The 22,258-nt window shown below is 54.5% G+C and overlaps 1 protein-coding gene across 5 annotated transcripts in view; it reads left to right on the top strand.

The window, feature by feature from the left end:
- The window catches only part of HDLBP (high density lipoprotein binding protein), a 54,068-nt gene that overhangs the window by 24,498 nt on the left and 7,312 nt on the right, over nt 1-22,258 (top strand). For all 5 annotated transcript variants that reach the window (XM_081261012.1, XM_081261015.1, XM_081261014.1 and 2 more), the window contains exons 2-19: nt 658-722; nt 2,356-2,468; nt 4,090-4,247; nt 5,070-5,285; nt 9,854-10,060; nt 10,177-10,392; nt 10,965-11,171; nt 11,299-11,406; nt 12,520-12,624; nt 12,856-12,934; nt 14,503-14,642; nt 15,788-15,892; nt 15,998-16,111; nt 16,746-16,832; nt 16,937-17,068; nt 19,728-19,946; nt 21,411-21,632; nt 21,711-21,929. In XM_081261012.1, coding sequence (XP_081117138.1) covers nt 2,393-2,468; nt 4,090-4,247; nt 5,070-5,285; nt 9,854-10,060; nt 10,177-10,392; nt 10,965-11,171; nt 11,299-11,406; nt 12,520-12,624; nt 12,856-12,934; nt 14,503-14,642; nt 15,788-15,892; nt 15,998-16,111; nt 16,746-16,832; nt 16,937-17,068; nt 19,728-19,946; nt 21,411-21,632; nt 21,711-21,929 — 2,610 coding nt within the window. In that variant the 5' untranslated portion in view covers nt 658-722; nt 2,356-2,392. The remainder of the gene's footprint in view (nt 1-657; nt 723-2,355; nt 2,469-4,089; nt 4,248-5,069; nt 5,286-9,853; nt 10,061-10,176; nt 10,393-10,964; nt 11,172-11,298; nt 11,407-12,519; nt 12,625-12,855; nt 12,935-14,502; nt 14,643-15,787; nt 15,893-15,997; nt 16,112-16,745; nt 16,833-16,936; nt 17,069-19,727; nt 19,947-21,410; nt 21,633-21,710; nt 21,930-22,258) is intronic.

Here is a 22,258-nt window from a genome sequence, read left to right as displayed (position 1 = left end):
CAGTCAGGTGGCCTACCTGATGGGGTCGCTCATCCACAAGCCCCCCGCAAGGTGTGGAAGCTGTGACTCTCACTTCACAGGGTCCTTTGAAGGTTCCTTCTAGTCCTGCGATTTTATGACCTGGTTTCTAAATCCTCAGTGGATTAGAAGGGACTGAAGGACTTTTACAGGATAACAGCAAGAACAAAGGGACTGCAGAGTTACTGAGAATTCTTAAAAAGACAGGAGCTCTGGGTTACCCTGGAAGCTCAGGAGCCCTTAGGTCCCTTTTCTGTCCTATGCCATAGCCCAGCATCACACCCTCCCTGACCCAGAGGCTCTGAGGGTAGAGGAAGGGTGACTGACCCTCAGGAGAGCCTGTCGATTTTGTGAGAATATTCCTGCCAACTGGTTAGATTTAAGTTTTGACACTCAGTGGTCACTCCCCCAGGTCCCTAGGAGAGGTGCGATGGATCAGATTTCATGTGATGTTTGGTTCAAAACTAATGGCCTAAGAGCAAAGCTTGCAGCTTGCCTGAGTATTGGTCTCAACAGCCACGTCGCAAAAAAGATTCTGGCCTTTCTCACTAGAAGATGCTCGGATCTTGGCTTCAAGATGCGAATAAGTAACTTTTCTCTGTTTTTTTCCTCTGTTCTCTCCATCGTATCCCATCCCAGTAAAAGCTGGCAGGCTGACAGAGGCGACCTCGGGACGGACTTTCTGGCTACCGACCGTTTTGCTGGTAAGTTTGACTCTACCACCCAAAGTGTCAGGTGCTGGGCAGGTGTCTCCACGGCCCTGTGTGCCTTCTGTCCTCGGCGGCGCCTCTCCTGAACGGCCATCTCTGTGACTTACCTCTCAGCATCACAGTCTAAGGCACATGCTCTTCAGAGGTGCTCTCTGCCTTCCATCTGTTTTCAATCTCATTTTCTTGCATGTGAATTATATTTGTTAAGAATTATCCAAATTTGGGCTGGGGATGTGGCTCAAGTGGTAGCGTGCTCACCTGGCATGCGTGCAGCCCGGGTTCGATCCTCAGCACCACATACAAACAAAGATGTTGTGTTCGCCGAAAACTAAAATAATAATAATAATAGTAATAAATATTTTTAAAAATTATCTCTCTCTCTCTCAAAAAAAAAAAAAAAAAAAAAAAAAGAATTATCCAAATTTGGATCTTATTTTGCTTTAGGAAGCAGAACTTAATTTTCCAAACTTGGGCGGAAATCTTTGTTGTAAAATTTATGCAAAACCTTGTTCCTTCATGATAAGTTAACTTGGCACTCCTGTTTTCTGCAAAGGTGACGCATGTGAGACCCTGGGTCCACGCGTGTGGCAAAAACGGCCTTGCTCGTGTAGCAAGGTACTCCCTGGTGTTGGGCCAGGAGAGGGAAGCAGGCACTCCCACCTTAGAGCTGCTGTCCTACTGAGGACTGTGCTTTGAGCCAGGCTCTCCCCTCCTTTGTGTCTCTCTGATACCTGGGAGACAGTGGAGGAGAAAAGTCAGTCACAGGTGTCAGGGACATTCAGCACCATATATGCACCTGCTGAGTGACCACCACAGAGCATGGAGGCGGCTATTTCCTGCCATGCCTGGGACTCTGGAGTGGCTCTTCTGGGCCCTGAATGAGCACCTGGGTATCCTATGGCTCTTTGTAGCAACTATCCAGAGCAGCACCCTGTAATGTCAGGAGGCACACAGTGAACACACTGACAGATGAGCGGAGAGGTCCAGGTAGCCCTGAGGAGAAAGATTCAGGTGCCATCTGTGCCAGGGAATGGGCCAGCCAGGGACAGGTGCTACCAGTCCCAGGGCTCTGAGCGAGGGATGGTGCAGACTCTGGGTGGCCGCTCTAGTGGGGAGGTGGGTACAGTCTCTCCAACCCTGAGCAGCTCTTGGCCAGAGCTCTGTTCTTTGATAGAAGGCTCCCTTGGGAGGACAGTTGACCAGCTGTCCTAAAACCTGCCTTACCCCTATTTTTTCCTGTTCTCCCTTGGTGAGAGTTTGGGAATCAGTTCACATCAGAGATTACAAAGAAAATAAAAGTTGTAGTTTTAATGCAAATGAAAATAAAACCCTAGTTAAAACTTTGGTTAACTGGGCTGGGGATGTGGCTCAAGCAGTAGCGCGCTTGCCTGGCATGTGTGCAGCCTGGGTTCGATCCTCAGCACCACATACAAAGATGTTGTGTCCGCAAAAAAATAAAAAATAAATATAAAATTCTCTCTCTTTCTCTCTCTCTCTCTCTCTCTCTCTCTCTCTCTCTCTCTCTCTAAAACAAAACAAAACAAAAAAACCTTTGGTTAACTGTCTCAGGGGCAGTTGAGTGTCAGCTTTGACTTTCCCTCTGTTTGACTCCCCTTTCTTACTGTAGTGGCTTACCCGGATCACGTGTGGGTGTGAGATCAACCATGAGCTCCGTTGCAGTTTTGACACAAGAGAGTTTTGCCGAACACCGAAGTGGACTGGTTCCGCAGCAAATCAAAGGTGATAGCTCTTTTGGGTCTCCTCTTGCTAACTTCCTGGCAAAGATTGCCACATCCCACGTCTTTCTGGAAGGGTCTTTGCCCTACCCATTCCATGCACTCTGTTTTGCATTGCTGGGTGTGCAGGTGTAACTGGCCAGGCACAGGAGAGGCCAAGCGTGGACGGCCTTTGGCAGATTCATTGAATTGAGCTCTGGTAACCACCGGGATCTTTTTTCAGAGTTGCTGTCCTGGTTGTGCGCACCGCATCCTGGCAGTGAAGCACAGAGCTCTGTGCTGCACACTGTGCTGGAGACGGGATGCCACACCCCTCAGAGCTCCCAGGGCACTCTGGGCTGGGGAGGGGAGGTCATCCAAACAGCTGTGTCTTGCTTCGTACCCACGGCAAGTGAAAAGGAATGGGCGAAACTGATTTTAATGTATTTTAACACAATATGTTATAAAATATCCATTCCAACATTTCTTTAATGTAGAAGAAAAAGAAAAACCTGACATTTCATGTTTTTTCTTTTCCTTCAAAATTTGGTGTGTATTTATAACTATAGGACATTTTGATTTGAATACTAAATTATATTAAAACCCTTTAACTGAATTAAATTTCTGAAAATTTTCTATTAAAGAGCAGATCATTTTACTCCAAGTTGTTAAAGACATTTTTAAAGTTTTTCAGTAATTGAATTGTTACTTATTGCATTTAAAATTATTTAAAATTTAAAATCCCTGCCTCGGTCCTGCTGACCATACTTGGAATGTCCGTTTCTAGTGACCATCAGGGGATGGGGCCCCGGGTACTGCGGCTCTCCTGGTTCTGAAAGCTTGGGGCCTAAGGTCTTTCTACTTAGTGCATCACACTGCGACTGCAGGTGGCACCAACAGAACCCAGCCCCAGGCAGCACTGCCTGGCCCTGGGTACAGATCTTGCCTGTGTGTGTGTGTGTGTGTGTGTGTGCGCGCACCTGTACATTGGGTACTTTCCTGGGGCCTTGCTCTGGGAGCTCAGGGGAGCCCAGGATAGCCATGCCCTTGCTTCCACAGAGATCATGCTTAATGGGACAGAAACATGAACAGAGACCACAAGAGCCACAGTGATTAGGGACACTACCTTCTGCAGGTCCTGCTGTTCCTGCTTTGGGTTGGGGGAGATCAGAGGAAGTTATTCCCACTGGGATTGATTTCAGCACTGTGTACCATGGTGTAAAGGCAGCTGGATCCCACCTCGAAGGTGGCTGCTGCAGACCATGCTGGGCAGCACTGTTCTGTTTGCTCTGTGCCGGTCACAGTCAACAGTCATGATGTCAGAATCTGCAAACATCTGTGGCAAGTTCTGCCTTCAGGGGCTCGCTGGCCCCAGTGTGGGAATAGGGCTCATGGTCACCATGCTGACCATTCATAGGGGACCGCGTCGAGGTGGGAAGACTTAGTGTCAGGGATCGGGAGTCTCTGGCCCAGTCTGGCTCACATACTGAGAGGGGCTGATGACTGCTGGACCTTTTCCTCTCCTGGGAATGAGGAGGTGCGGATATTACTCAAGCAGTTGGCATCTCGGTGAAGGTGTCCACTGGAACCCTCCCAGTGTGTTCACTAAAGTCATCTCTTCCTCTAATCTGTGATGGCTGGTCCAGTGGCTACTTTAAATTCAGAAGAGGAGAGCGACCCTCCCACCTATAAGGATGCCTTCCCCCCACTTCCTGAGAAGGCAGCATGCTTGGACAGTGCCCAGGAACCTGCCGGAGCCTGGAGCACCAAGATCCGGCCCATCAAGGCCTCCGTCATCACTCAGGTGGGTCTGCCTGCTCCCTGCCATTGGTCATGCAGGGGACAGCAGTCTCATGGAAGGCAGGCACTCTCTTCACCTCGCCGTACCCCATGCATTTCTCCCACTATTGTCTAGTTCTCATTCCCACCTGCTGGAGCTGCCCTACCTATCCCCACCAGCAGTGCCTTCAGGTGCTAGTCTTGCTTCTCCTGAGCTGTACGTACCCTCCCCTCTGTGCCCTGACTGTGAGCTGTCGGTGGGCCTCAGCTTCCACAGGAATCCATGTCTGCCCATGGTGGGGAGTGACCACCCTGCCTTGACAGGCATTCTCCCTCTGTGCTCACAAGCACCTGGCCACCCTTCTTTCCATCACTGCCAACAACAAGTTGTCCTGCTAATGATCTTGTTGAGTGCCACTTGCTGTGGTCCCAGTCCCCATAAAGCCATTCAGTCATTAAGGAGAATCTGTCCTAACTTAAAACTTGTCAACTTTTACCACAGGGATCCAGACAGTGCCCTTGACGTGCACCCTTCACCCGTGTTCTCCCCACCGCCTGCTGCCCCCTGCTCTCTCCTCTGCCCAGCCATCCCCAGGTCCTGCTGTCCACTCCACCCATGTGGCTGCCTCCCTAATGGTCAGCCCCACAGGGGCTGTTCCTGTTGCTTGTCTTCAGTCCTTAGTGCAGTGGTGTAGCTGTCCTCTGCCCCAGAGCACAGCCCCTGAGAGCCACTGGCTGCCCTGGGGCAGTGCTGCTCGTGAATGATCAGGGGTCCCCACTGCCTCGTGGTTGCACTTCTCTTCTCTGACATCTTAACCTCCCTCCACTTTTGATTTTTCCTGAGTAGGTGTTCCACGTGCCCCTGGAGGAAAGGAAGTACAAGGACATGAACCAGTTTGGAGAAGGTGAACAAGCCAAGATCTGCCTTGAGATCATGCAGAGGACTGGCGCTCACCTGGAGCTGTCTCTGGCCAAAGATCAAGGCCTCTCCATCATGGTCTCAGGGAAGCTGGATGCTGTCATGAAAGCCCGGAAGGACATTGTCGCTCGATTGCAGACTCAGGTGAGTGTCCCCAGCTCCTGGTGCACCTAGTCCCTCTCCAGATTCTTCTACCAGTGGAGCAACTCAGTCGTTTGGAATTAGAACAGCAACATTTAAAACTCTTGATATTGCAATAGAACTGGAACACCTACCATTCAGGCATTTGAGTGGATGTACTGAAAATGTGAAGGCTTATCCCAGAGTTTGAGATACTGTGGGAAAAAAAAAACCTAGGCTTGCTAGATGGTGTAGAGCTGCCATCTCCGACTTCGCCTGAGAATCAGCTAGCATGTCTGTGTTGGTACACTCTACCCCGCCCCAGATTGGGAGTTCCAATTTCAGATACTGTCTTTCTTGTTTGTTGTACTGGGGCTCAAACCCAGAGCCTCTTAAGTCTGGATCTTGCCGAGTTGCCAGGATGGCCTGGAACTGGCGATCCGCCCGGATGCCAGCAGATTGTGCTTGTTTTAAACCCATTCCTCTTCTTGGCTGTCCAGCACTCGTACTGGAATTTATTTGGGAACCAGTGGACTAAGTAAATCTGTGGTACACTTTCCCCAAGACCAAGGTGGAGAGCCTCTGTGAGGCAGGGTCTTTACACAACAGCTTCCATGCTGGATGGTTGGTTCAGAACTGGGCTCCTCCTGCCTCCGCTGTGGGAGCTGGCTCAGGGATGCCATAGTTTGTAGGGGTGTGTGGCCCTGTGCTGCCACAGGCTCAGCCACACGGGTCCCAGAGATAATTTCAGGCTCCCGGTGGCCTCATGGAGTTACACAGGTCAAGGTCACAGAGGTGGAAATACTCTAGTAGTTGAGCATTGTGCAGAGAGACTCTGAAGTGTCCATTGCCGTCTGCTTGTCACAGACATTTGCGCATCTGCTTTGTGGCAGAACACCCCATGGGGAACCATCATGTGTATGGGCCGTGCAGAAGCACTTTTCCTGGTCCACACCGTTGCTATTTGCTTGCTTGATTGATTTACCCATGCTGGGGCTGGAACCCAGGGCCTCATGAATGCTAAAAAGTACTCTACCACTGAGCCACACTCCAGCCCCTTGGTCATTTCAAAGTGAACCTCATACACATTATTTTACCTGCAAATAGTCTACTGTGTGTATATAACTTCTTTTGAGGGGCTGGGGATGGAACCCAGGCCCTCTTGCTTGCCAGGCAGATGCTGAGCCACAGTCACTGTGCCACGAGCTGCCTTAGCAAGGTTGACGGAGGTCCTGGCACACTCACGCCCGACCCAGTCTGTGCATTGCCTCTCGCTCTCTCCTCTCCTGCAGCCTTCGTTTTCACGTCAGTCTCAGTCACAGTCTACACCAGCACTGGAGCTCAGTGTCAGAGTCTTAGCCTCAGTGGTACACCTCACCCCTCTTTAGTGCCACTGATGTGTGGAAAGGGCTTTGTGCTGCTGCCCCTCACAATCGGCTGGGGCTGGTGTGAGGCCTGAGGTGGTCTGTGTGCCCTGCGTGGTCCTGAGTCTCCCCGTTGGTCTCTGGCTGCCTAGTTGTCTTGTTTTTCCTGGTACTGGGGATTGAGCCCAGGGTGTTCCACCACGGAGCCACATGCCCAGCTCTTGCTGCGCTTTAGCATAAGACAGGCTCTCACTTGGTTGCCACCCTCCTTCCTCAGCCTTTGGAGTCCCTGTGATCTCAGGTGTGCCCACCACTGTGCCACAGCTGCCACGTGAGTGGTGCTGCCACCATGGGTGGTCCCTGCCTTGCTTTTTTTTCTGCATCTGCCCGTCCACTGGGTGGCCCTCTGGAGAGGAGGGACTATGCTTTGCCACGCTGGGCAGGAAGTGCCTGGTAGGCACTGGGTGCCTCTCCCCTGCTCGCCTCTCCAGTGATGATCAGGCAGGAGGGGCCGGCTGAAAGTGCCTCATCTAGCAGGCCGCCTTCCCTCAGCCCTCTGGGCTCCTCCGCTTTCAGCAGAAGGACATCTTGGGCTGATCTTGGAGTCTCCTTCCCAGACCTGGAGTCAGCTGTTTGTCCTTGAGCCTGTTGGGTGGGACATGCAGGTGGAGATGCCAGTCCAGATGCAGCAGGAGCAGACCTAAGAACGGGGCTCATGAGAGAGGAAGGTCAGGAGTTCGTACCATCTCTAGTGAAGGGGAAATGGTATGGTTTTTAAATTGCAGTAATTCTTTTTTCTGGGTTTTCCTATGTAGTTAGGTGCATTTGTTTCTGTTTATTTTCACTTTTTAAATATCATTTCAGGCTGGGTGCAGTGGTGCACACACCTGTAATCCCAGCCATACTGGAGGCAGAAGCAGGAGAATTGTAAATTCAAGGTCAGCCTCAGCAACTTAGTGAGACCCCCATCTGAAATAAAATCTTCACAGAGGGCTGGGGTGTGGCTCGGGGCAGAGCCTCTTCAGCAGGGGCAAGGCTCTGGCTTCAGTCCCCAGAACCACAAAACACAAAAGTAAGCAGTGCTTCAGCACATATCTGACTGCAGTGCAGGGCCTGCCAGTCAGGGTTCTGGGGCTCTAACCCCCGTCCCCACCCTCTCCAAGGTGGCCGTTCCTGCCTCCTCTGTGGTTTGCTCCTCTTTGCATTTCAGTGAGAGGTGCCTGCACGCTGCTGGCTTTAGTGGTTTCTCCAGGCTCTGCAGGTTTGAATTCTGTTCCTGGGCCACTTCCTGCTTGGTCCCAGTGCATCCTGGGATGGGGTCCTGCAGGAGGATGGCCAGCCAGCCAGCTCCTCCCCTCAGAGGGAGTGTGCACGTGCCCATCAGCAAGCAGAGAAGGCCTGGGCCCCAGGACCTGGGGTGGGCCAGTCTGAGAGGTAGTCGAGCATGCTTTTCATTTGCGATTTTTTTTTCCTGTCAAATGTCTGTTCTTTAGCCTCTTTTGGACGGAGAGGGTACTAGGGATTGAACCCAGGAGTGCTTGATCACAGAGCCATGTCTTTTTTATTTTATTTTAATTTTGAGACAGGGGCTGGGATTGTAGCTCCGTGGTAGAGCACTTACCTAGCATGTGTGAGGCACTGGGTTTGGCATCACATATAAATAAATGAATAATAAAATAAAGGTCCATCAACATCTAAAAAAAATTTTTTTTAATCTTTTTTATTTTTGAGTCAGGGTCTCACTAAGTTGCTCCTGCCTTGGCCTCCTGGGCAGGTAGAGGTACATGCGTATGCCAGAGAAATGTTTGTCCTTTAGCCTTTTTTGTATGAAGTTGTTCATTGCACTCAATCTTCAGGATCTACTATATTTACCTGAGCAGAGCAAGGTGATGCATGCCTATGAAGCCAGCTACTCAGAAGGCTGAGTCAGGAGGATTGCATGTTCAATGCCAACCTCAGCAGTGCAGTGAGGCCCTGTCTCAAAACAAAATAAAAAGGGCTGGGTTATTGCTCAGTGGTAAAGTTCTTGCCTAGTGTGTGCAAGGCCCCACGCCTAGTCCCCACTCCCACAAAAAAATCTTAGTCATTGATGAAAATTACAAATAATTTTTTCAGACTGTCATTCAGTTGATCCTAGTAATTTTTGCTAAGTGAATATTTTATTTTTATGCAGTCACATCTATTATGTGTATTATTTTGAGTCATTGTTAGGAAAGTTTATTTTGTTTACAAGTCGTAAGAAAGATTTCCGTGTATTCTTCAGGCCTGCGTAAGGACGTTCTTTCATTTTACTTCTGGGTCTTTCTGGGATGCATCTCAGATGGGGTGAAGGGTTGGTTGGGTCACCCCTTCCCATGGGCTGTCCCTGCATCAGCACCAGTCTTAGAGGACTGTCCTCCCCAGGGCCTGGAGGACTACTCCTGCCATGTCCTGAGTGCACAGAGTCCAGCTCTGCCTCTGGGTTTCCAGTCCTGGCCCTTGGTCTGTGTCTGTGCCGAGGTTCTCCTGGCCGTGGCATGTCTACACCACTGTCACCACCCTACCCTGAGCTGCCCCTCCTAGGGCTTTCTTGTGTGTCCTGCTCTGGCTTGTGTTACCCTGTGAGCGTTCTAGTCTACTCTGCCTTCAACTGCAGTAGTTCTTAAAAGTCAGTCTTACAGAAGGATTGACATCTTTATGATGGGAACATTCTTTTAGATCTCTTAAGGGGCGATTTCCTGTTTATGTGTTTATGTTTAAATCAGTACCAACCTTTTTTATTTGATATGTGGTGCCAGGGATCAAACCCAAGACCTTGGACATGCTTTGCAAGCGCTTCACCACTGAGCTACCTGCCCAGCCCTGTTTCCCAACTTATAACACAAACGTTCTACCTGTTTGCATCTGGGTGTTCTTTTTCTCTTGGTTGTGCTGGGTATGGAGCCCCAGGCCTTGTGCATGCCAGACAGCTCTCTACCAGTGTATTGCAGCCTTTAAACCTTCATTGTTTATCTAAGTTAGGCTGCCGATTCCAGAGTCCAGAAGTTGATAAAGCACTGCTGGGCCAGCTTCCTGGTCTGCGGCCATGGGCCTATTCCTGCCCTGCCTTTGTTGTGGGCTCCTGCCTACTGGCCTGGCCTCATGCCATTCTCCCATCTGGGGAGGGTTTGGTGGGCATTCCAACCAGAGAGTACCTTGTTCACAGAACTGCGAGCATTCTTGTTTTCTTTGGTTTGCTACCTGCTATAGGCCTCAGCAACTGTTGCCATTCCTAAAGAGCACCATCGTTTTGTGATCGGCAAAAATGGAGAGAAATTGCAAGACTTGGAGCTAAAAACCGCAACCAAAATCCAGATCCCACGCCCAGATGACCCCAGCAACCAGATCAAGATCACTGGCACCAAAGAGGGCATTGAGAAGGCTCGCCATGAGGTCCTGCTCATCTCTGCTGAGCAGGTGAGGCCTCCCTGCACACTGCCCAAGGCCACCCTGGCTGCTCGTGGGCAGCCACTCCTGTGTGAACCAGTGGCGCTGTTCTCAGGTGTCCTCACCAGTACACCTGTGCTTTCCAGGACAAGCGTGCCGTGGAGAGGCTGGAGGTGGAGAAGGCCTTCCACCCCTTCATTGCTGGGCCCTACAATAGACTCGTGGGTGAGATCATGCAGGAAACAGGGACGCGCATCAACATCCCCCCTCCCAGTGTCAGCCGGACAGAAATCGTCTTCACTGGAGAGAAGGAGCAGCTGGCACAGGCTGTGGCTCGCATCAAGAAGATTTACGAGGAGAAGGTGTGCAGAGGTGGAGCCCATGGGCCTGACGGACGGTGGGGTCCAAGGGTGGAGGTTTAGCCAGGGCTTCATCTGACCCATGTTCTGTTCTCTTTGGACACAAAGCTCAGTACCCCTGTGGCCTGGTTAGGGCTTGTTGCCCCCCCACACACACTGCTGGCCCGCTGCGGGTGGTTGTCCTTGCAGTCCTATCCATGTGCACCCTGTCCATACTGATAGGTCACCTCCTACGGTGGCACATAAGACTCAGATCTGTTCGTGTCTTTGATGAAACTATAACTCAGATTGACCAACTTTGAGGTCTGAGACTCGCTCCCTGGTTTGGGAAAGGACTTGGAGTTCTTAAGTCTTCCAGGTCCTAGTGTTACCGTCCAGGGGTGACTTGGCTCAGGGGTGTCCTGTTTTTGGAAAGTGAGTTTCTGGGGAGGGCCCCTCATGGTCCCCACTTGATAGACATTGGCACTGGTAGTCAGGGCCCTCAGACACATTACCTCTGCTGCTGGCCATGGAGGTCTGTCCACCTCCTGCTTCTGCACCTTTCCCTCTGACTACTGCTGTGGCCTCCCACTTAGAAAAAGAAGACCACGACCATTGCAGTGGAGGTGAAGAAGTCTCAGCACAAGTATGTCATCGGGCCCAAAGGCAACTCCCTACAGGAGATCCTGGAGAGAACTGGGGTTTCTGTGGAGATCCCCCCCTCAGACAGCGCCTCTGAGACGGTGATCCTGCGAGGGGAGCCCGAGAAGCTGGGCCAGGCGCTGACTGAGGTCTACGCCAAGGTAGCTGCCAGAGGGGTGTGCCCAGCTGGGGAGCACATGCCCACAAGCCCCAAAGGCACAGTCTCCTTCTTTTGTAGCCTGACCTCAAGCTCCACAAACCTGCGAGTCTGCTCCCCTGTCTCCCCAGGCCAACAGCTTCACGGTCTCCTCAGTGTCCGCCCCCTCCTGGCTTCACCGGTTCATCATTGGCAAGAAAGGGCAGAACCTGGCCAAGATAACACAGCAGATGCCCAAGGTGAGGGGGCCTTATCCCCTGTCAAGTTTGTCTGACACACCTTGTTGCCGTTTGTCCTGTGGGTGCCTTTGAAGGCGGGCACATTCTCCAGCTCATTCGTCCTACTGGACACAGCCAGCTTTTGAGGCTAGCTATGGGATTGCAGAATAAATCTGCTGTTTGTAACCAGGGACAGAGTGTTGCTAGGTTTGACAAGTGCTTTAGAAGCATGCCAGTTAATAATCGTGCTGTATAACCTCATTAATAGTTGGAAGCGTAACACTTCAAACAGACTCTTACGTATTAATTTCATGGGCCTTTTCACCCTCTACAGTGCTGTCCTTTGCCAGAGGGGAGACAGGCTGGGGGTGCTTCTCAGTGGCAGAGCACTTGCCTGCCATGCTGGTGCAAGGCCCCAGGTTTTTAAGTTTATTTTTTTTAATATCTTTATTTTACTTATTTACTTTTATGTGGTGCTGAGGATCGAACCCAGGGCCTCACACATGTTAGGCAAGCACTCTACCACTGAGCCACAACCCCAACCCAAATAAATAAATTTAACCTGCAACCAAAGGGGAGACCAGAGCCCCCGGGAAGCTGGAAGGAAGCAGCACAGGGCTGCTGTGGCCCCTCACGCCTGCTCTGTTGAGTTGGCGTCCTGCATGCTGGGTCCTGGTTTCGCCTTTCCTGTTTGTGGACTCTTGGTTCATCCGGTGCTGGTGGGTGCACTGTCAGGAGGGAGCAAGCCGCCCCACCACCTGGGCAGCTGTTGTTGCTGCAAAGCTCCACCCCGTACAACTGAGGTGGAGCTGGCCCTCCAGAAGTTCCCACGGGGTGGAGTGCCAGTGGTGTTCCTGTGCTTAACTCGGTGGTTCTGGGCCAGCACCGCATATAGGAAAGGAGAGGGGAAAGCTTACCAGACCATGGTGTTTGTGCCAGGATAGCCCCCCACCCCATCCCTCTGCTCTCTGTAGTGGGTGTGGATATGACTGTCCGTCACCTGTATTTTTGTGAAGCAGCTTGGGGTCATCTGCTGCCCCCACAAGAGTGCCCTCTGGCCCTCTGGGAACAGCGGTGGCATGGGGCTGAAGTCACTGCAGCTGCACGGTCCCTCTCCTCACTTGGGTTTGGTAGGTGCACATTGAGTTCACTGAAGGTGAGGACAGGATCACCCTGGAAGGCCCCACAGAGGACGTGAGTGTGGCCCAGGAGCAGATCGAAAGCATGGTCAAGGACCTGGTGAGTGCCCCGGAGCAGCCTGTGCTAGGGAACCAGGGCCCTGTGGGTGGGCTGGGCGAAGCACATCTCCTGGGGATCGCCTCTCTAGTGAGGAAGAGTCCTGAAACAGTGAGAAGCTGGAGTCCCCAGGGAAGAAACCTGCATTTTGAAGAAAGGACTTTCAAATAACCAGCAAATCCCAGGGACCAAAAGTGTTCCTCTCTGCTGACCTGCCTTGTGCTCCTCCCACAGGTCAACCGGATGGACTATGTGGAGATCAGCATCGACCACAGGTTCCACAGGCACCTCATCGGGAAGAGCGGGGCCAACAGTGAGTGGGCTGGGGGTGGCACACTCCCTCGACAGTGGGCTTGCTGCGCTTGGCCTTTCTGGCGAGTGCTGTTGTCCTGGCCAGCTCATTTCCCAGACTTCCTACCCATGTCCACCACCTTGGGGAGGCCACAGGTGAACCCTCAGTCACTGTCTGCCCGTTGTCAACACTGGAGAAACATCTGGGTCACACAGTAGGGACAGCACAATAGTGCAGTGACTTGGGCACGTGTTGAAGGAGCACTTGGCTACCATCCAAGATGGCCTCTGCAAGCCTTGTCCTGTGCCTGGGTCACTGCACCTGTCTGGGAGTGGCTCTGGGCCCCAGGCTTCACCTTGAGTGTGGAATGTGGGGTGCACACACACCCTTCCTAGTTGGCAGAGGGTCCTTCCTGGGCCCGCTCGTGACTGACATCATACAGCCTTTCTCCATGGCGAACAGCTGGAAGCCTGCCTGCCACACTGGGGCTTGGAACTCTGCATCCTCTCTGTGTTCTGGGCCGTGTCTGTGATGGGGACGGCAGTCTCAGGTGCAAAGGGTCCTCAGGTGGTGTTCACCTCTCCACACCACTTGTCCTGCGCACACCACAACCTCAGTTCTGAGGTTTGCTCTTGGATTTGGTTAAGAACTCCAGGGAGGTTCAGCAGTACAGTTCTGACGACATTTCTGGTTTGTGCCACCTGGGAATGGCAGAAGCTCTGAGCACAGCATGGTCAAAGAATTGCATCCATTCTGTCTTGTGATCCAATTCCAGACCCTCACTTTTTATTTTTCCATAATCTAAAATCTGCTGCCCACTTCTCTGTCCTGCTGCTCTTGACCCACACCCTCCCCCTCCCCCAAAAGAGCCAGTTCTTCATTCCTGTCCCTCTCACAATTGCACAGCATGGGACATCCATCCAGAGCCTTCTGGTCTCCCAGGAGCTCGGCTTCTCTTCACTGCACAGTGGGCAGGGCCGGCCTTGATGCTTGGTGGTTTGGCTCCCCCAGGGTTGGGGACCTGCATGTCCAGTGAACACCATGTTCTGTCCAGAGTTGGTGGCAGCAGGAGAGTGGCCTCCCAGTTGTTTTGTGAGGACAGCAAAGCACTCAGTGGGGTCTAAGCTGATGCGCAGTCTGAATGGGGTGGGGTCCTACCACTGTGGTCAGTCGGCGAGTGTTTCTGTCTTGAGCTAACGCATGTAATTTTTTACTTGAACCATCAGTTGCAAATTTGCACTTTATTACCTCCTGGGATCTTGTAAATATTCTAAAGCCCCAGCCTTACCCCAGACCAGCAAACCTCCAACTCCACGGTCCTGGCACATGGGAAGCCTCAGGGCAGTGCCAGCCTGTGGGTGATGCTGGGAGCTGGCCCGCACTGGAAACCTTGCAGTCCAGCAAAGATCATGACCAGCTCCCAGTGCAGATGGTGGATGCTTTCGTGTTGGAGGCTGGTGATCATTTGGGGTTAGTGGGAATAACTGCTGAGGTTATTGAGGCTTGGCCCTGTCCCTCCTCGCTATCTCGTGTCTGTAGACCTCGGAGCTTCTGTGTCCAAGCTGCCCCATCTTCTTTTGTGTCCCAAGTCAACAGAATCAAAGACCAGTACAAGGTGTCTGTGCGCATCCCTCCTGACAGCGAGAAGAGCAACCTAATCCGCATCGAGGGGGACCCTCAGGGCGTGCAGCAGGCCAAGCGGGAGCTATTGGAGCTGGCCTCTCGCATGGTGAGTCCCCAGGAAAGCACAGGCCTGTGTCTGGCTGCCTGCCGGTGGGGGGGAGGGGGGAGCGGCGTTGCTAGGGTGTGTGGTCCTGGGTGGGAGTTGCCCCATCCTGTGTTGGGCGCACTTTCATGCTGCCAAAATTACCAGCATGTCTCCCTCAGCCCCAGCTGTGCTGGAGAAGCACAGGCGCACCCTAGGACCCCAGGTGTCTCTAACTCAGGGTGTCTGCCCAGAGGGTTTCCGCCCACAGGCAGAAGTGCCGGACTCTCCCACAGAGCACTCTGGCCTCTATGAGCCCAGTGCACACAGCAGCAGTCCTCAACTCGGCTGCACATGGAAGTCCTGGGGCCTCCAAGAGGCCAGAAAGCCAAACACTGCAGTCATTTACCCCATTTGGGTAAATGAACTCGCCCGAGACCCACGTGCAGAGCCTCACTTTGGAAGGCTTCTGTTTCATTGGCAGTGATTCTAGTGTCCTCAGGTGTCATCCAGGTGTGGCCCACCCCCTGCCACACCTGGATGTGTAGTTCCGAGCTCTGTCTCCAGCCCAGTGTCCCTGCTTCTCCTCACCCTAGACCTTCCCCAGGGCACCTTGCTCCAGCGTCTCCTTCCTACTCTGGACCACTGAGTTCTGTCATCGGGTGCCAGTCTGGTCCTGCCCCTGCCTGGACTTCATCTCCACTGGTGCCCTGCTGGCTCCCTAGGGTGTTTCCAGGAGGCTGGAGCCCTGGGGTTGGCTCCTTGGTCTGGGTACGATGTGTCAGGCATCCTTCTCGGTCTGATGAAGGATGAAGGATGAAGAACTGAGCTGCCCCGTGTTGGGAAGGGATTGCCCCCAGGCATGCGGTGCCAACTCCCCTCTGCCTTGTAGAAGCAGGTGCCGGTGCCCCACTGCAGGGCCTTGCCCCTACCTCGGTAATTGTACCATCAAGAAAGTGACACTGCCAGGTGACTCAGAGTGTGACATGATTGGAGAGATGAGGCGTCCTGCAGCGGGCAGTCTAACAGCTGCTGCTCAAGGGTGCCCGGGGCACCCCTCGCCCGCTGCTGGGCGACAGATGGGCTATGCAGCAGAGCCCAGGGTCCTGTGTCCACACTCAGGCAGCTCTCGTGTCACCAGGGGCTTCATCCGTGCTCATTGTTTTTAGGAAAATGAGCGTACCAAGGATCTAATCATTGAGCAGAGATTTCATCGCACAATCATTGGGCAGAAAGGTGAACGGATCCGTGAAATTCGTGACAAATTCCCAGAGGTAAAAGTTCCCCAGAGGCATTCCTCCCCCCCTGTGGGGGCTCACATGCTTGGGCAAGCTGCACCCCCCTCTGAACCTGCTCAGTCTCCTGGTTGGTTGTTCCAGGTTATCATCAACTTCCCAGATCCAGCACAGAAAAGCGACATTGTCCAACTCAGAGGGCCCAAGAACGAGGTTGAAAAATGCACCAAGTACATGCAGAAGATGGTGGCCGACCTGGTAGGCCTTCTAGAGGCCTCCCCATGAGGCAGGGCTGACTCCCGACTCTGCCCCTACGTGCTCTGTGTGGGGAAGGGTCTGCTCTCTTAGGGACCTGGACAGTGAGATGGCACCTCCGAAATGCCTTCATGCTCAGACCACCAGTAACTTGGAGAACATCTTATGTGGAGTTGAAGTGGGAGAGGGCTCAGGGAGTACGGAGGAGGGACTGATGGGAAAGCCATGGCCTGGCGCTATCCACGGCTCCGGCCCTGGGAGGTGATCGTGAGAGGGTCTGAAGGGTACTGTGCACTGCTGCCTGGCTGCTGGTCCCCAGGAGCACTGGGGGCTGTGTGCTGCCCTGTTGTGGGGTCCAAGCACCTTCCTCACCCAGCTCCTATCCTGGCATGTAACACACTCCCCCAGCCACTATGATGGTTAGGGCTCCTGGACAGACCTGGTGGGTGCTAGTTGACCAACTGCAGCTGCTGTAGACAGGGACTTCAGACCAGTTGGCTGTGACATGCCAGGTGGTTAGTGGCCAGACACTTGGTCTTCCTGTGAGGACAGATTCTGGCGCTCAGCTAGGCTGGGAGGAGAGCAGGCTCCGGGCGCATGTCTGCCGGTGGTGTCACTGCCATGTCCTGTGTTGCAGGTGGAGAACAGCTATTCGATTTCTGTTCCAATCTTCAAACAGTTTCACAAGAACATCATTGGGAAAGGTGGTGCAAACATCAAGAAGGTGACTGCTGTGGGAAGGCGGAGACGGGCCTCCCCTCCAGGCAAAGTGTGTAGTGCCCCTGTCTGGGAGGCCTGCAGTCTCTCAGCTTCGCCTCCCTCTCCTAGATCCGCGAGGAAAGCAACACCAAGATCGACCTTCCCGCGGAGAACAGCAATTCCGAGACCATCATCATCACAGGCAAGAGAGCCAACTGTGAGGCTGCCCGGAGCCGGATCCTATCCATCCAGAAAGACCTGGTAACAGGGGCTCCCGGTGGGCCACTCGCAGGGTGGTCAGCAGTTCTGCCTCTTTGTCTGTTGGGTGCTCGTCACTTAGCCCCTTACCAGTGACCTTGGACCCAAGCTGTGGTCCTCTTGAGCCCGTGAAAAGCATCATCTGAACAGGCATACCGTGTTTTCTTCAGCTTCTTTAAAAAAGCAGTGTACGATCACTCACAGTGTCGAGTTTGTCGGTTCTGACGTGTACTCCCAGGAAACCAGCACCACTTCAAGCCAGGGAAGGTAGCTGCCACCCAGGTGTGGCCAGGGCCGGCCTGCAGCGGCAGTGGTCAGGTGTGCAGGCTCTGGGGTCTGCAGGGTGGCTCGGTGTCCCCCCCGTGGTGGAGTGGCTCCTCTTGCTGTGGTGGTGTCCACTGTAGCAGCCCCTCCCCTCCTTGTTCTGGTCTTGATGGGTTCTTTCATGCATGCTGGCCAGGTCACTAGCACACAGCTTCCTGGTCCTCTGCTCTGCCCTCTCCTGCTTTCTGCCTCCGCCCCCTCCTGACAGTGTCTGCACGTCTGCTGTCCACAACTTGCTTCGTCAGGAGAATTTCTGAGCTGAGGTTTGTCTGGTCAGTCTGATCCAGTGCCACGTCTTGCACATGGCGTCCTCCACATGCTTGACCAGAACATTAGACTGCGTTTCTAGATGCAGTAAAGCCCAGGTGTAGTGGAGTCCATCGTGCCTAGTGTGTTTGGGGTCAGTGTTGTGTGGCTGTGTCCCTGCCCACTCCCTTAGCCTTCTCAGACCCTCAGGGCCTTGGCCCCCGACCTGTCACTGCGAGGTGTCTCCTGTGTGGCTGGCTCTGAAGCTCTCTGCCCCTGCTCTCCACGGCACCCTGCCTTCCTGTCTCTCCTTCAGCCTTCTGTGCACAGGTTCCCAGTTCCCGTCCATCTTGTCCATCTGCGAACAGAACGGGTCCACCATGAGAAAACCCACGCAGGGGACCCCGTAGAGACACCACAGGCAGAGGCAGCTGTGGGTCTGGCCCAGGGCAGCGCTGGCCATGTGCTAGCCTTCTGGGGCTGCGGCCCCACCTACTGCTCCCCCGGCTGTGTGCCTGCAGCTTCCTCGTCCTGTGTCCCCATGCCTCACCAGTTCCTTTTCTTTTAGGATTCTCTTTTCCCCGCTGCATTGGCACATTCAGGGTGGCTCTGGAGATCCAACCCGGGGTCCTCAGTGTGGGCCTCTGCCCCTGCCTGTATGGTCACGAGACCCCCACCACCACCCACCCCCGTGCATCATTGACCTTTTGGTTTGGCGGATTGTTCTTAAGAGACGTAGTGATGTGTGCTTCCCCAGTGCACGCTGTTCCTACAGCTCCCGGTCGCTTGTGCCTTCCTTCTGTTCCCTCTGGTGTGAACACTGACCCTGGTGTCCCCAGAGTGTGTCCGGTGCCTAGTCTTGCCTTCAAGGTGCCGTGTTGGGAGTGGGCTTCTGGGCCTGGTTCCTGTCAGGCTGCCAGCTGGCTCACGTCTCCTCCCTGTGTGGCGCATTCAGTCTGCCCTGGCGGCAAGCCTGTCCTCCAGGATCCCAGCGGGTGAGTGTCCCTCTGGACATCAGTGGGTCTGACTCCAGGAGCTGAGTCTGAGTCTTAACGTCTTCTGTGTCCTCGGTGCCCAGCTCAGGCAGTCTTTCTTCAGGCTGCAAACCACAGACAGTGCAGGACACCTGCTTGGTGTCCGTGGCCTGCTGGTCCCGTCATCTCTATTTCTGGGTTGTTTTCTGTTCTCTTTGTCATGGGTTCTTTTTGCCTGTTCCTTTGAAAGCTGGTGTGTTTTGCTGGGTATTTTGTATTTCTCTAAGTATTTTGAGCTGTAAGTCCTTCGGACAGTCTGCACCTTTGGGGACTCGTTCTTCAGTCTTGTTGGACCAGATCAGAGGCGAGCTTGGTCCATCCCCATCCTGCTTCCTAGAGCTGCACCTGGCCCAGGAAGCCAAGGGCAGGGGTGGCTCGGTCCTGAGCTGTGGGCCGTTGCCTGTTCCTCCCAGAACCTTTCCCTGTTCTGGTGTCCTCGGGGTCAGTGTGTGGGTGGCCACCGGGCCTCAGGTTCTCTCTGCTGCCCTCACTGGGCCATAGCAAGTGGGGACAGTCATGCAGCTCCCGAGTCTGCTTCCTGGTGGAGATGGTAGGCGGGCAGGGGTCGCTCCAACTCTGTTGCTCCATGCTTGCTCCTCACCCCTCGGCACGTGGGATGCAGGTCATGTCACATGGTGCTGAGTGTGTCCTGCTGCTGCACTGCCAGTGCTCGGGTGTGGGCCTGTCCTTGTGCAGCCTCTCCCAGGCCGGCCCCATCCTCCCTCCACACTGCAGTGTGGGCCTGCTGTCCCCCAGGCCGGCCCCGTCCTCCCTCCACAGTGCAGTGAGGCCTGCTGTCCCCCAGGCCGGCCCCCTCCTCCCTCCACAGTGCAGTGAGGGCCTGCTGTCCCCCAGGCCGGCCCCATCCTCCCTCCACAGTGCAGTGAGGCCTGCTGTCCCCCAGGCCGGCCCCCTCCTCCCTCCACAGTGCGGTGAGGGCCTGCTGTCCCCCAGGCTGGCCCCATCCTCCCTCCACAGTGCAGTGAGGCCTGCTGTCCCCCAGGCCGGCCCCCTCCTCCCTCCACACTGCGGTGAGGCCTGCTGTCTGCCCGCTGCAGGCCAACATCGCCGAGGTGGAGGTCTCCATCCCTGCCAAGCTGCACAACTCGCTCATCGGCACCAAGGGCCGCCTGATCCGTGCCATCATGGAGGAGTGCGGGGGCGTGCACATCCACTTCCCTGTGGAGGGCTCCGGGAGCGACACGGTCATCATCAGGGGTCCCTCCTCTGACGTGGAGAAGGCCAGGAAGCAGCTCCTGCACCTGGCGGAGGAGAAGGTGAGCCCACGCGCGTCCCCTCCTGGGGAGCCCAGCACCCTTTCTCCATGGCCCGTCGGGAAGCAGCTCCACAGCCAGCCTGAGCAACTTGGTGGTTCCTTGTCCCAAAGTGAAAAGTGCTGGGGGTGTGGCTCAGTGGTGAGTGCTCGGGTTCATCCCCAGTGCCACAGAGATTAGAGGGGGGACAGGGGGCTCCACAGGAGCCACTGGGTTCAAGTCCCACGACTGCAAAAAGATAAAATAAGAACGTGTGTGCGCGTTTCGTGAAGAGTCTTAAAGTGGCTCCGCTGCACTGGACAGGGTGGGGTCTTGTTTGTCTGCTTGTGGAAGTCCACGCTTGCTTTCGAGGCCATCCTGCCTTGCTGCTGGGCTGGGTCTGCCTCTGGGTGGCCTGGCCCTTGGGCATGGCCTTTGTCTGAAGGGTGGCAGCTGTTCCCCTGCTACGTTCTTCCTGCTGTGGCCCAGCCTCTGGTCCAGAGGGCCCCTGGGTCCTGATCACTGGGCCGTGCATCCCCCCGCTCCTCCAGGAGTCTGCTGAAGACACTGGTGTCTGACAAAGGCACAGGAACTGCTTTTGCTGGGCCCGGGTTTTTTGGTTTGTTTTAACCTTTACCAGAATTTTAGGAAGGAATAAGAAATTCTTCTAACAGTTTTCCCCCATGGTGTCTGGTTGTTGTTGTTTTGGGGAGAGGGGTTCTGGGGGTTGAACTCAAGGGCATTTGATCATTGAGCCACATCCCCAGCCCTGTTTTGTGTTTTCTATAGAGACAGGGTCTCACTGAGTTGCTTAGTGCCTCGCTTGTGCTTGAGGCTGGCTTTGAACTTGAGATCCTCCTGCCTCAGCCTTCCGAGCTGCGGGAATTCATGTTTTGTTTTTAATTGGTACGCCGTAGTTGTGCATTCCCATGGGATCGTTGCTATGAGTTCGTACACGCACACACTGTAACAATAACTTAGCCACTTCTAGTGCCCAGCACTCCCCTCCCTCCCAGCCTGGCTTCTTAGTGTCAGATGGGGCCTTGTTCTGCTGTGTAAGGTCTCTGGCTCTTCGCTCACTGTGCTGTTGGTGATAGTGGCTGAGTGGAGCTGGGCATGGCTGCTGTGCATAGGCCACGCAGCAGCCCTGAGTGCAGGAAGGTGGCCCTGGACCTGGGGCGATAGGGAAGCAGGTTTCTGTGGTGGGACTCTCCTGACGTGCACATCTGCTGTGCCCGTGCGCCCAACCCCAGGGCCTACATGGGGCCAGCACCTCCCACTGCACAGTCCCACACCCAGCAGGTCCAGATCAGTCCTTGCTGGTAAGTGGGAAGACCAGGGTCCCAGTCTGCGCCTGGCTGCCATCTTCCGATGGCTCTGCAGAAGACCACGAGTGCCATCCATCTGAGTGTGTGAGATGCTCCTGCTCACCAGCACCATGGCCAGTGTGGCAGTGGGGGCTCACACACTGGGGGTTGGTTTCTGCAGCAAACAAAGAGCTTCACCGTGGACATCCGAGCCAAGCCAGAGTACCACAAGTTCCTCATTGGCAAGGGGGGCGGCAAAATCCGCAAGGTGCGCGACAGCACGGGTGCCCGCATCATCTTCCCAGCCGCTGAGGACAAGGACCAAGACCTGATCACTATCATAGGAAAGGAGGACGCTGTCCGGGAGGCACAGAGGGAGCTGGAGGCGCTGATCCAGAACCTGGTAGGGCCCGGGCCTGGGTGTGGGGCTTGGTGCCACTGGGTGGGGCTTCACCTCCCCTTCCTCCCTCTGTGCACCAAGGATAACGTGGTCGAGGATTCCATGCTGGTGGACCCCAAGCACCACCGCCACTTCGTCATCCGAAGAGGCCAGGTCCTGCGGGAGATCGCAGAGGAGTATGGTGGGGTGATGGTCAGCTTCCCGCGCTCTGGCACACAGAGCGACAAGGTCACCCTCAAAGGTGCCAAGGAGTGTGTGGAGGCAGCCAAGAAGCGCATTCAGGAGATCATCGAGGACTTGGTAAGGCCCCAGAGGCTGTGGGCTGGCGCTCCGCCCATCCCCCACTTCCCTGCCTGCCACCGGGAAGCAGATGGGAGGTGCAGGTGCAGCCCGGGCGGGGCATGCAGGAAGGTCTGCCTGCCACCCAGCACGCCTGCTATGTAATTGTCAAGGCCACCTGAGGGAGGCCTCTGAGGGGAAGAGGACACCAGGGCGAGTCTCTGGAGCAGCCACCCGAAGCACAGGCTTTTTTAAAGCCGCCTCTTGAGCTGTCCCTGTGCACCCTGGAGGCAGTACCCCCAGGGACCATGTCTGTGGGGCATCAGTTGTGGTGTACTCAAGCTGCAGGA

Source organism: Spermophilus citellus (assembly GCF_964194105.1).
Source record: "Spermophilus citellus genome assembly, chromosome: 11".
Lineage (NCBI taxonomy): Eukaryota > Metazoa > Chordata > Mammalia > Rodentia > Sciuridae > Spermophilus > Spermophilus citellus.
This window is presented reverse-complemented; position numbering and strand designations above follow the sequence as displayed.